The sequence below is a fragment of the Manacus vitellinus genome, unplaced genomic scaffold (genome assembly GCF_001715985.3).
Source record: "Manacus vitellinus isolate BGI_N305 unplaced genomic scaffold, ASM171598v3 scaffold_33_pilon, whole genome shotgun sequence".
In the NCBI taxonomy this organism is placed as follows: Eukaryota; Metazoa; Chordata; class Aves; order Passeriformes; family Pipridae; genus Manacus; species Manacus vitellinus.
This window is the reverse complement of record NW_021940478.1, coordinates 6,652,401-6,666,452: the sequence shown is the minus strand read 5'-3', so window position 1 is coordinate 6,666,452 and position 14,052 is coordinate 6,652,401. Positions and strand designations below refer to the sequence as shown.

The window sequence follows — 14,052 nt, the reverse complement described above, 5'->3', positions numbered from 1 at the left end:
CCCCTTCACTACAAAACGCTTAAAATTCAGAAGTCAGGAAGTCACATCACAGAGCCTTAAAGCAGAAACCACACACAAAGCACGAGATGAAGGAGGTGGTACTTTATCCGTCATCAGGGTCACAAAGATAAACACCACTTCATTCATCACAGCATTCAGCCTGCTCTGTATGTGACTGCACAACACAGGAACAGCAGCTGAAAAAAGTCCCTAGCTTGCGTTTGTAAAACATCATGCAAGAGACACTTGTTAAAGTTGCAAAAAACTCTAAAGGAATCTATAATCTTCAGTTACAGATTCATGACAGCGTACATTCTGTTCTTTAAAGACTAAGCCATGTGGAAAAGTCCTGTTTCAGGGCTCAGTCTGGTCCTTTTCACGTCCCTGATTAAGTACTCCATTTTTTAAAAAAATTTTTTTTTTACACGGTTGCTTTCCTGATACACTTAAACAACATATTTATAGAAATGTGCTTCAACATTTACCCTGGAAATGATCCATAAGAAAAAACAGCAAAATGAAAGACTACATAAAAGCAAAAATGTAGCACACAAACTATAAATAAGGTCACTGTGATCCAAAAAGCATATGAACTCTTGCGTATTTTTCTATAGAGGGGGAAAGAATACCCCAGCTCAGAGCAAGAGCAGGGAGAAAAGGAGGGTCTTTGTTGAGGGAGGAAGGAGGAAGGTAAGGAGAAAATGAGAGATGAGGAACAGGAGGGCATGGAGGCAATACCAGCCTGCAGCAGGTTATGAAAGTTCTTCCATAGTATTAAAATATACCCATAAACATAATGTCTTCATCTTCTCACTGGTATTGACATAAATAGTACTTGGTTTGGGAAGCAATTTGTTAATGCCTGTATTTATTAATAAATACCAGTACCACTGAGTGCATTATTCCATTGTTCTTTTTATGCATTCATAACATTTTCAGCCATAATACATGTAGTTAACTAATAAAGTTAATCTGTTTAATAAAGTTATTAGTTGCACTAAGTTCCTTACTAACACTTGGTTTTAAATCTATTTAGTCTGACAATACAAGCTGCAATTATAAAGATTGTATAAAATTGCCATAAATATTTAGTAGAGTAAGTGAAGAGACATATATAATTCCAATTGCTAGCTATTACTGGAATTACCTTTCCTTCAAGGCCACACAGAATCTGTTTGAACAGGTACTGCCCAGGTACTGCCCAGAATAATTCAAGTGTAAAACTACCTAAAACCTGATTGCTTAAAAGGAATTAGATTACTTAAAGAGTTTAAACTACACACAGCATAACATCACATATAAGCATTTGAAAAAAAAATCACTTGAGAGGCTTATTCTGCCCTCTGGTGCACTCTATCCCACAAGGACACAGCATCCTGCACAAAATCCAGGAAAGCATCCAAACGACTTCAACAATCTGAAGTTGAAGCAATTAAAGAGCGTGCTGAACTAAATTAAGACAGTTCAGCACCTTACAAAATCATACCCTGTGTAATATCAGCATGAGCAAAAGGAGTAAAACATTCTGCAGGACAGAAGGTAACCCAGCTAATGTTTATTCCTTTGTATTTACAGCAGAGGGTCTAAATGCCCTGGCTAAGGAACAAGACCCCATCATCTAAAGCCCTGTGCAAATACAGAATTTGCTGGTTAGCATAACAAATTTTAGAGTGAGGTTGTGTTCACAAGGCTAGTGTCATGAGCTGGCACCACCAGTAAACAGATGACAGGAGACTGACAGTTACCAAGCAGGCCACAGAATATGGTACCACAGGCCCACGCTAGGGTCCAGTGATAATCAGTGGTACCTTAGGGCAGTAGGTTCTATATTTACAGTCTTGTACTATAAATCAGGTTTGGAAACTCAGGTTTTGGCTAATAAATTGAACAGCCATACATGCTAAATTAGAAGTAATTTGATATCATATTCAGACAAGAAATATTCTATAAAGCGTAGCTATAAAATTCTCTAATTACATAAAACTAAGGTCTGTTACACTTATTTTTCCCTATGAATAAGTCTTACTACAACTCTACAGAGTATTACTAATGTCCTTTAAAATTAACTAGACTAAAACTTGGTGCACTGAGAGGCCAAAATGCTCGTTCTATAAAACACACAAAAAACCCCCATTAATTTTCTCAGAAGCCATGAGCTTCTGTGACATTCATAAGAAGCTTAAAACCTATGCAATAATACAACAGCATACTGAATGATAAGAACCATGAGGTACAGTACATAAAACATTTATTATGCAAGCTGTAATGACTAATTCTAAGCCTTCTTACTAGTGCAAATACTGGCAAAGCTTTACAGTTAATTCCTTGAATTATTTAGCCTACAGTTTCATGTAAGTAATATTGTATTAAATAATGAGAAAAGTTAAGAAAACTCAAACGCACAAAAACAACAAACCCAATCTTTTGCCATGAGAAAGCACTGCAGGATCAGAACCAAACTGGGTATGTACAAAAGTAACATAATTAAGACTACTGATTGGCATTTACATGTGACAAGAAAAAATAATCCACCCTACAAATTAGAGGGGAGCATTCCTGTTTAACACATGGACCACCATACCAAAACACATCTCCAGTGCAAAAGAATTACTTTCAGAATTAATTCATCAAATAGACAATGACAGCAATCACCAGAAGCTATTTTGCTTCAGTGTTACTGAGATACCTAAAGCTAAGCAAAATCAAATTGAAGGGTTTTCAACATAAGGAGCTTAATAGAGAGCCGCTCTCTAAGGAGGGCACGTTTCCCAACCTGGCTATTGAACAGCATTAGGACAGACCTTGAAAGGATCCCACAATTCAGCATTTAGGAGACTTCAATACTCAATTCTGACTTAGTTCTGTGCTAAGTTATTTAGTGCCTTGACTATCCTCATAGCTAAGTACTCACTGTATATGTGCAGTGGAAGTACGTTCTTCACATGAAACTGCCTCAGAGTGACACCATCCTCTCCTACACAGACTTTCTCATAAATAATTTTCAACTATGCTAACTGCATGGATAAAGAAGGAATCAGAAAAGAGGACTGCCCCTACAACATCACTGATAAAACCTGCAGGGGAAAGTCAGCAACAGATAATTTTAATTTTTTTATTTGCTTGTGTCCTAAACAGAAGGATTCCAGCTTCCATACCATGTCCTAACCACTGTCTTCTTCACTACAGAGTTGCACAGCACCATTACCCTCAGCAGACTCTTCTCAGTGGTATACAGCGACAGAAGGTGAGGTCACAAACTGAAATACAGCGAATGCCATCTAAAAATATGAAAACATTTCTGGTGGTATGTGTTGTTTTTTTACTGTAAGGGTAATGGAACTGCACGGGTGAGGAAACAGTTGCTCTGGGGGTCTCCATCCTACTTAAAACTTGACTGGACAAGGTCCTTTGCAGCCTGCTCTAGCTGACTCCACTTTGAGTAATGGGGTTGGACTAGACAGTCTCCAGAAGTCCCTTCCAACTTTTAACCATTCTGTGATCCTGTTAAATTATATGATGTAAACTTTTTCTTGTGTACTTCGAGTTTCCTCTCCCTGTAGACATCCCACTTTCCCACCAAGCAGCATGCAAGCTATAACTTCAGGATGCAATAAGAGACATGGGTGAGCACAGGTTTTTGCATAAGTTAGAATTTTCCTCCCTGAGCTCTGAAGACCTATGCATTACTAGACTATTTAATACTTGACTACTAGGAAAGCAAGAGCCATAAAATCAGAGCCGTTTCTTCAGTCCTACATTTAACTGCTCAGATACATTAAAAAAGTTTCAAGTGCTGAAAGCAAGGTATCTTTTACTAAGGTTACACTGCCTTTTGGATTCAGAAATTTGTCAAAAAATATTTGCCAGCTTCACTAGTTCAATACAACTCAAAAAGAAAATCTTAGAGCACAGTCAATTACTGATGAGACCATCTGTCCTTCAGGAAAAAACAGTTACAACCTTATATCTATGTGTGTGCCTCCTCTGAAACCTGTGCAAGAAGAGACATTTACATCATTTTAGCCAACCTATCATTTGGATAATTTATTTTCAAGACATTCAACAGACAGAGGGATATGAGTACAGAGTTCTGGATAACAGAATTTGAATTAAGCCATCTGAATGCTACTATATACAATAATAGATTATTGTTTAGAGTTAATATACTGTAAACAATCACTACCATGAAACTAAATTAAATGAAAGCAAATCACAGTCAGCACATCAGATTCCCAATGAACTAAAATGCAAAGGAGGAGGACATATAAAGACTGGATAGAGAAAATGAGGCTGAAATGTTTATTTAGTAACTATGAAGTGAATGTGCCACTGTTTTCTGAACATCCGATGGCAAAGACACAGTGCAGAGAGCTAATCCCTGTTTCTCACCAAAACAGACAGGAATGTACCCTGGATAATTTGTTCCTACTGATGATATCATTCTGTTAAGTTTACTGTTTTTAATAAGAAACAAGTTTCAGTCTTCTCTCACTTTCTCCCATGTACAAGATCAGATCAGCCTCCCAGTGACCTACTTTATGAGTCACAGCCCTCACTATTTATGATTCAGAAAAACGTCTTCTCTGACAGTATTTCCCAGACTACTGTGGGTTCATTCCAAGAACCAATTTCATCTTCATTGGTTTCCTACAGGAAACCAGACCAACTTCCTATGATTTTATTTTCCTTCATTTCAGCATGGCTCACATAAACTAACTGGAAGTGAGAGTGATAGAAAACTTTATTCTGCATAAACACAAGCCAACATAAACACCACCAAAAAAATACTGAAGATGTCACTGACTCAAAGCCACCAGAACATGAAGCAAGCTAAGATTAGAAGTTCCTTTCCCTCCTTCCCCAAACATGATGCACACAGGCAAATCCAGTAAGTTTATATAACCAAAGTTTAATAGTAAGAGCTGTTCAGGTCTCTGGTGAAGACATTCACCTGAACAGATGGCCAGGTTCCACTCCCTCTTTCAGCACTGGCAATTATTTTAAAATGGTAAACACTGTTGGACCATTTTTAAGTCCTACCAATACCATAGTCAAGTCCCCCAATCACCTGAGTCAACAGATTTGGGGTGCCTACCTTCTCTCCTCAACTGCAATAACAGAAGTACTACTGGAGATGCTAGGAAGCAAGCACACTTCAAAGAAGTCCATCTAGACTTCATATAGGACTGCTAACTTTGCCTAAGTATAGGCTTGTTGCATTCAGGGTAGCTTCCAAGAGAGCCATTTTCATTGTCCTTCAAGATACATTAGATTTCCAAAAGCTAAGACTGGGTCAGATCTTCATGGGTTCAAAATGCTCATGCAGTGAGATATTTCAGGAATGATGTTTCCTGTATCCCATGACACTCATGGAAATATCTATAGCATCACCACCACCACCACCAGCTCCCCCTTCATGCCACCTCAGTGCTGTGACTGAGCTGCAGCAGCCACATGGAGATAGCTTGGTACTAGAATATTAGTACCACGCTATCATCTAAGGAGGACAGGTAATTTCCATGGAGATTGCTATACAGCTAACCAGTTCAAGAAAAGGAATGCTGGGATGCCTAGCTGTGAACTGCAAATACTCCAGCATAGTTTGCTGGCTCAGGTTTCACTCTGCAAAACAGCAGTTCAATCGCCTTCTGGACCAAGGCTGCCCTTGGATTCATACAGCCTTGTCATTATACTGCTCTACCTGAGCTAATAAATCCAACCAGACCCATGTTTACCACAGAGCAAGGTGGATAATTCAATCATGCAAGCAAATTATAAGCAAAATTATTCTCATTTTGTCTTTATATTCTGCTGTTTGTGTTGTCCACAACTGTATTCTTTCAACATGATTTCCTCTTGCTGGGTTTCAAGGCTTACAGAATGATAGGAACAACAAGTTGCTTTTTGTAGGAAGGCTGACTTACAAAACTAAAGGCAAACTGATTTTCATGAAGTTTAAATGCTCCTTCACTTCTCAGCTCAAGAGAAGCCAGGGAATATTAACACTTTAGAATACTTTCACATCTCACACAGTAACAACAGAACATATGACTAACACACAATTTATTTTAATGACAATTTGGTACCTGGCCATCAGCTTCAGTCTGTAATAATGAAGAATGAATAAGTATTTTGCAAGTAAATAAAGGTCACCTGTTAGTAAACTGAGATTTTCCATAATACAGCAAAGTAGCTTAACAAACATAAAAACCAAATTAAAGTTATCATCTCTACTATTCATTTCCTTTCCTTTTGATGCAGCAGTACTTGCCAAGGTCAAGTGACTAATCTTTAACAAGCCCTTCTTGTTCTAGTTTCTCTGACTTGATTTTTGCAACCAAAACCCCAACAGTTTCATAATATTGCAAGTAGCAGCAGAGCTGTTTCTCTATTTGTAGATCAATCTTTCAAAGAATACCACCCGCATGAAAACTGGTATAGGTAAAGCCTTTCTAAAAGTGACACACTCTGATATATGTATTGATTTTAAATAAACCAAATCATGTTATTTTAAGCACTGTTTGGCGTAAGAACACTACATAACTTCTCCACTAGGTCTGATGAGCAGCAAACTCCACAGCAAAAGTTGTTTCATATGGCAGAAAAATCAGATTTTTAAACCAGTTGATTTTGTTGACAGTGACAATTCAACCTCTACTATTGACATCATAATATATATTCAGTAGCAAACTCACGCACTAACTTAGCACTGCAGCAAGCACAACTATCTTGATTTAAAGCAGTGTTTACCTGCTGAAGTTAGCAGTTGTTAAAATGGCTATAAATGCTGCAGTCTAAAATAATCAAGGCAATATACCATCACCGCCACCACACATTCACAATTCTTGCTGCTAGAGGCTACTCACCTTGACATGGCTCTGAGCTCCCAGGTTGTATATTTCAGAGGGTTTGACTTCATTAATGATCTTCACCAGGCAGGTGCTGTCAGTGAGATCCCCGTAGTGCAGCTTCATGTCTTCGGAGTTTAAGAACAGAGTTAATACGCTTAATCTCAGAACAACACTACATTCTTGGTCCAAATCCTATTTTACAATAAAATCTAGGTAAATATCTATTGGAAAAAGTTAAGAGATCATCAGCTAAACATGGTTTTGCTTGGTGGTTTTTCCTGCTTTAAGCACAAAGTACATTTCTCCATTTTAGATTCTCTTTTCATTAGTCTGATTTATCTAGCAACATTTATATCACTTGTTTAAAATTAATAACTAGTTTACACTTAATTTACTCAGGTTGTATAAATTAGTTCAATATCATATATAGAATTCCACAAAAAAAGGGTATTTTTAGTTTGGGCTTCCAATCTGTCAGTCACAAAGGTTTTAACACCTTCTTAAGCATACGTGAATAGCTTTCTTCTTCTTCCCCAAATGTTGCACATGTTAAATTTCTCACTGCGAGTCATTTCACACCACGAGTGCCTAAGGTATCTACAAGATGAACATTTAGATAACATTACAGTACAACCTGCTGCATTTGTTACTATTGTTTTGCATTCAAAAAATACAGATACACACTGGAAAGCAATTTCAGAAGACAATTCAATTGTCAATGAAACATGCTTCATGATACTACATACCAAAATTTTGAATGCAGCTAGATGCAGCTGTTATTTTCCCTGTCCTAACTTAAGTTTCTTTTTGATTTGTGCATAAGAAGGTGGGTAAGAGCTCCCATCAAAATTAAGAGAGTAAGTGGCATTGGTTTATCAAATTGTGCTTGATTTCAGACCCTGACCTGTCAAGAAGATATTGCAAAAGTGAAATTCACAGAAACAGATCTCTTTTTGCTCTTATTAGAAAAGAAAAAAAAAATCACCTCACACTGCTATTGACATGCCTTTCCAATAAAAACTTATACCTATTGATGAATTAGCTGTTTATATTTATTTGCCATATGCATATAGGTTTTCATTTCATGTTTATGACCTTAATAAATTTATGTTTGCACTGCCCTATCTCCAGGAAAATGAAGAAATTCCTATTTCAGTATAGTTCAGCAGTTTTTCCATTTGATGATGGTCCCCACTTTTCTGGGACTGTATCATCTACAGACTTAATCAACTTGATTACTTATTTTCTTCCTTTTTTTTAGCCCTGAAATACCAGGTTTATTACAAGAGACTATCACAAGAATCCACAGTACATTTTTAATTGTTGCAGTGATATGTAAACTTGTTATTATTTATGCTGGTTTAGGTTTATCTTTAATTTTTTTTTTAAACAGGATAAGGCAGCAAAGAAGTTACAGATAACGCATTTCTCAGATGTTCAGCCTTGTACATTCCTATATAACAGGTTGTTGAGGCTCTTCAGGTCGATGAAGTAATACAGCCATGGTATATTCTTGAAATTTGCTTTTACATCTCACATTGCTTGAAAAAGACATTCTGACAACACTTCAGACCCAGTTGAAGCTGTGACTAACAGGTAATGGAATGGTAACAAAACTTTTTTTTTTTTTTTAAAGTGATAACTGTGATTAAATATGAAGGCTGGTAAGCAGCTTGTGACCATTCTTGTGCATACACCTCAATTATCCGTTCTGTGGGCTACCTTCATTCCTGAGACCAGTTCTATAGAGGCTGTGCTAGAACACACATTTCCACTGGTATGGAATACAGCTGTTCTGTTTCCTAAATTAAATTCAGTACATGAAAGTAGTTCCATCTGTGGGGAGAGGAGGCTGTTACAAGGGGAGGCTCAGGGAGCAGCAGCAGCTCTCTAAGAGCCTTGAGGTCTGCAAGAGCAACTAGTTCCCCTCCAGCATAGGCAGCTGCTAGGCAGCAAAGAGGTGCCACAGCCTGTTTTCCTCTTCCTACACATGCAGTTCTGCAATCATCCCCAAGGCAGAGTGCAGTTTCAAAGCTTCTCAGGGGAAGGTGGGCTGCTAGCTGGGCTGAGCCAAGCAACAGAGATACCCTCCCACTATTACCTTAAATTTAATGCTCTCAGGGGGAGTGCCCATTTTGGTCTACCATCAAATCTTCAAAGCTTCTTGTCCACATGGCTTTTTTGAGGAGGAACAGGGCATAAAGCTATGTCCATTTTCTGATCCAAGAAAAAGAGGTCTTTCAAGAGTAATAGGCTAAGTGGAAAGACTTACTAGAATTGGGGCTTGTTTGGTGCACAGATTTTTAAACACAGATCAAATGTCAAAACCTCTGGGCTTTAGTACTATTAACCTATCTGAGAACCTCCCTAGCAAGCAACAGCTGGAGGACCTGCTTCAGGAAGCACTTTTCTTTTTCCTTCTTGTGCTTCCTACCTTTTTTTCATATAGAAGTTCACTGTCTACGAAGAGTACCATCTTGCAACATGCGATCAATTCTTCAAGGGAAGAACACATGTGGCAAAGATAAAATTCAGGTTTGCTCACATAATGACTATTGCCTCTTTGCTTTCTCTAGTAGTGCCTGGAAACCCATTGTTTCCAAAGAGTTTCCATGGAGCAGCCTTTCCTGAGATTCCAAGTCCAATTCCTTCTCCTCCTCCCATTCATATAGCTGCATTCTTCAGTTAAAGGAAAATAAGATAAGAAATGGGGAAAAAACTTCAGCGTCTGCTTTCCTTTTCTTTCTTCCATCCCTTTCCTTAAATGTTTGTGTATGCATTTATCACAGTCTACATTGTCTTCTCAAATCACTTTTCATATTCACAAGATGGTCCTCACAATGCACAGGTTCCTGTTTCATTTCATTTGCTTCATTTTACCTCATGAGCCAAGAATACAAGTCATGGGAAACAGTTCTTACATTGTTCTTGACAGAAAAACAGGTTTCAGCATTTTTCATGAAGATATTTTATTCAATTTTACCCCTCTCTTAATCAGATATTTTAAGGAGCAACGTACAGTAAGTAGCAACTATTCACAGCAAATACCATGTCAGAGTCATGTAAGAAATTAAGTATTTTTTTTAAAAAAATCACAAGTAAAGATCAAGTGAAATCTATAAGTTGCATTATGTATTACAACTTGATAAAAATAAGCTCTGTTCAACTATGGTGTGAAGCAGACTTTAAAGACATGATTTATTTACACCATGGAGATATTTAGTGTTAACAATACCTTAAATTGGATTATTTAGGACAGCTCCTGTCCTAGTTAGAACAGCTGTCCTAGTTAGAACACAACTGTCCTAGTTAGAACAGCTGGGACCAGTTCATCACTGTATGGGTGTAACCCAAAACTGTGTATTCTATAGTCTTCCATGCCATTTCCCAGAAACTGTTATCAATAGACCATTTATACCATCTGCCCAGAGCAGGCCTGACTCCTTAGGCTATAAACGGGGTGTTAAGAGGCCTGGGAGATAGGAGGGTGTCTCCCTGTCCTCACATCCATTGTGGAACTCCCCACACTGAGGGAGGTACTGGGCATTCCTGCCTGAACTGGAGTCTTGGGACTTTTTCAACCACTCGTGGGATCCAGAGGAAGACTGCAGACTACCACTCTCAACCAGACTGCAACCACCACTCTCGACCGGGGTGCAATCACCACTCTTGACCAGACTGCAACAGCACTCTCACCAACAGGTTTCTTCCCTCTCCTTTTACTTTGGACTCAGGGGGCCCAATGAACAGCACTCTGTTCATGCCCCAGGGTGCTGGGTTATACATTTGGGTTTTGTGGGTTAAAATCAACTGTTTGTCTGTATAATTGTATTTATTGTATTATTTTATTAAATTGTTATTCTGACTTATAATCTCTCCTCTGAGTTGAGTTCATTTCCCCTGCTGGTTTACCTTTAAACCAGCACAACAACTCTACAAAATACACATAGCATAGAGAACTACATGCTTGTTAAAGTGCTCAGTCCTTCTGCTGAACTGGACCCATCCAACATTTGAGTTGCTTCTCATTAAGTGACCACTTAACCTTCTTTAAGGTAAAATACTCAAACAATTTTTACAATGTGTACATTAAAGGTAATAATTTCAACTTCCCAAATTATCAGTGGTAATAGAGAATACAGTAAATTTTCAGCAAATTTCCAAGAGCAATGCCTTTCCTTCAGGGAAAGCAAGTAATCACTTCCTTGCGTGTAGAAATTCATAAAGGTCCAAAGATTCATTCTTCCTGTCATCAGAAAGAACTTATCACGTCTTACTCGTGCTGTCATACAGGCTGCTTCCAAACCTTCACCTCCATCAGACACTCAGAAACTCATGAGGAAACAGAATTGGAGTACTTAAGATAAGTGCCTCAACCCCCCCCCCCCCACTTTACTATTCTAACATTTCAGTGTTTTTAACCTCACACAGCTTTTTGCAGGCCCAGCCATTTTTTAACTGCCACTGCCCAGCTATGTGTGAACTCTGGCAGCATTTCTACCCAACAAAGTGCTTTCCCGGGCCCCTCATATTTTCCACTCTTTGTAATTCACACACACAAGAGCATCTATACTTCATGCCACATCTTCAGAGAAAAATGGTCCCTTTTCTTTCTGAGATAGAGCAGCTAGCTAACACAAGCACAGGAAAATGGGATTCCCTCCCTTCTCCCAGGGACCTTTCTCCGCCAAGCTGATAGAACAGACTAAATAACATATACCACCTTAAATAAAAAAAAAAAGTCTTACTTCCTTCAATGTGAGCCTGTGGGTTCTTATAGAGATGTTCAATCCGGCCTGTATTAAAAGAACTAGACCGACGAACGATGCCATGCACCTGGGGATTGAACAAGTTAAGATGCAAAAGATAAGTGGGAAACATTAAGAGGAAAGTGTTTATCACCATCACTCAAAATATTCATATGCACAGACCTAACCCTTATATCAGGTAATCAGAGGTTGTATCTATTCCTACAGGTGGGCAGTTATCCAAACAATAACATACTTGGAGATGCCGTCATATTTACTTGAGTACTCGAGTGCTTTCCCCTTCTCCCTTGCTGATACCACTAGCAGCTGGAGCATCACACAGTACAGAAAACATATTGAATTGCCCTAGAGCACCGTCTCCTAGTGTGTGATATTTGATGTTATTACCAGCATTGGAGAAGAAATATATGAATGCCAAGAAAAGCATTTCTCCCTGGTTGCAGTGAAGACTTTCTGGAGGCAGAGATGACTGGCATGGAAAAAGCAGCAGAAGGAGATGGGACTATGGAAAGGAGAGAGTGAGCAGAGAAGAGAGAAGGGAAGAAAAAGACAAGGGGAAAGAAGAAGCAATAGCTGCAAGGCCCAAATATATTTTAGAAATCAGCTGTCATTCACTTCCTGGGGTGTTGGAAGAACAGCGAGAACAGTCAGTGCTGTTTTGTGGACCTCATGAGTCAGTGTTCTCCAGTGGGTTACACGACACACAGACAAGCCTGAGGCTGAAATCCAGCTTGGGAATTTCCTTTAAGCAGCCACGATAAATAAGTTGGTGGGAAAAAAAAGCCCCACTGGTTCTGACTAACACTAAAGAAAAGATCATTTTTGTCTAATACATCAGAGAAATTCGAACACTGACCCTGTTTCCTCCTCTCCTGTAAGACAGGATCATGATGCCTGCTGGTAAAATTCATATTAGCTTAGGTTATCAGCTGCAGAAGTTGCACTTGTACAAGTGAAACCAAGCTTAAGCATCTGACTGTCCCAACTCTCCCTGCCTTTTATTTCTGAAAGTGATCCCTTACACTTTGATGTATCCTACACTTGGTTTGGTCAGGCCATTGCTTTACTTTCTCACTTCCTGTTAACTTGTACCTGCAAGAACAGAGCAGCAGGAACAGGCAGTGTTTAGGGCTTTGGTTTGGTTTGGGGATTTTCATTTTACACATAACACAAGCTATGCTTATTGACACAGAAAACGTTTTTCATTCAATCATAAGTCAAAAATTTAAATGAATAGAAAAGTGTACACAACTGCAGATTGAGACCAGTTTGCTGCTTTAAGAATGACATTTTGGTGTCAAAATCTCTAAAAACAGCTCAATAGTCATCTTTACAACTGCAAGTCAAATTTATGATGCCAATTTCCTTGCATAAAATCTCCTGTGTGCCCAGTCACACAGCACACTCACAACATACCATGTTCTACAATTCAAATATTTGCACTTTGAGGATCAATGAGGCACTGAGAAACATGCCCTGTAAAAGAAATTTTCATCAAATAATGAATTTATGAAGATAAATTTTCAAAGATATGTAGTCAAAAGCCATATCAAAATAATTAGTTATAGAATGTGTGGATAATTTATAGGGACATCAGGTTTACAGAGAAACACTATCTAAAAAAAAAAAGACCCTTCCATAATATCTTCAGTTTTACAAAAGATGCTGGAAATATTTTGAGTACTCAAATGAACTAAGTTTGCTGAGTAAAATATCAGACTTCACAGTTTTAAAGCAACAAATTATTCTAAAGGAAGCTAACTGAGGTGCTCTACAAGAGGGGAGGTTTAGACTGAATATTAGGAAAAAATTTCTTCATGCAAAGGGTTGCCAAACACTGGAACAGGCTGCCCAGAGAAGCGGGTGAGTCACCAACCCTGGAGGTACTTCATAAACATGTAGAACTTGCATTTAGGGACATGGTTTGGTGATGGACTTGGCTGTGTTGCATTAACAGTTGGACTAGATGATCTCAGAGGTCTTTTCCAACCTAAATGATGCTGTGATTTTTCTAGCAAAATTAAAGATTTTGGCTTAAGGTTCTGATGAGGGACTTTTTGAGCACTCAATTATCTATCTCTGAATGAAATCATGCTAAAATTCAAGGTCATGTCAACGATTAATCAGTAAGTCAAATCTTGCCAGCTCAAAGCTTGATGAAAGACTGGGCTTGCAAGAGCTTTGTGTCAGCTGAATGACTGTGATTCCAACATTTGACCAATGAGATGTGCTAAATGCAATCATCCCAGGACTTCAAAAGTTTCAGTAAACAGACAAACCCAGAGAGCCTGTTGCATCCAGCAATAAGAAGAAAGCATGTGAACTCTGCTTTTTTTTCTTTTCTTTTTTTTTTTCTCCCACTCCTTTTTCTGGTATGCACATACAAGAGCAGGAAAACCTGTCAAATGCTTAATCCATGACAGCAGTGTAAT

The 14,052-nt window shown here is 38.5% G+C and overlaps 1 protein-coding gene across 1 annotated transcript in view; it reads right to left on the bottom strand.

The window, feature by feature from the left end:
* GMDS (GDP-mannose 4,6-dehydratase) overlaps positions 1–14,052 on the bottom strand; it is a 350,100-nt gene that overhangs the window by 332,552 nt on the left and 3,496 nt on the right. Inside the window, exons 3-4 of the mRNA XM_018076849.2 lie at positions 11,600–11,687; positions 6,867–6,976 (exon numbers count right to left, since the gene is read on the bottom strand). Coding sequence (XP_017932338.1) covers positions 6,867–6,976; positions 11,600–11,687 — 198 coding nt within the window. The remainder of the gene's footprint in view (positions 1–6,866; positions 6,977–11,599; positions 11,688–14,052) is intronic.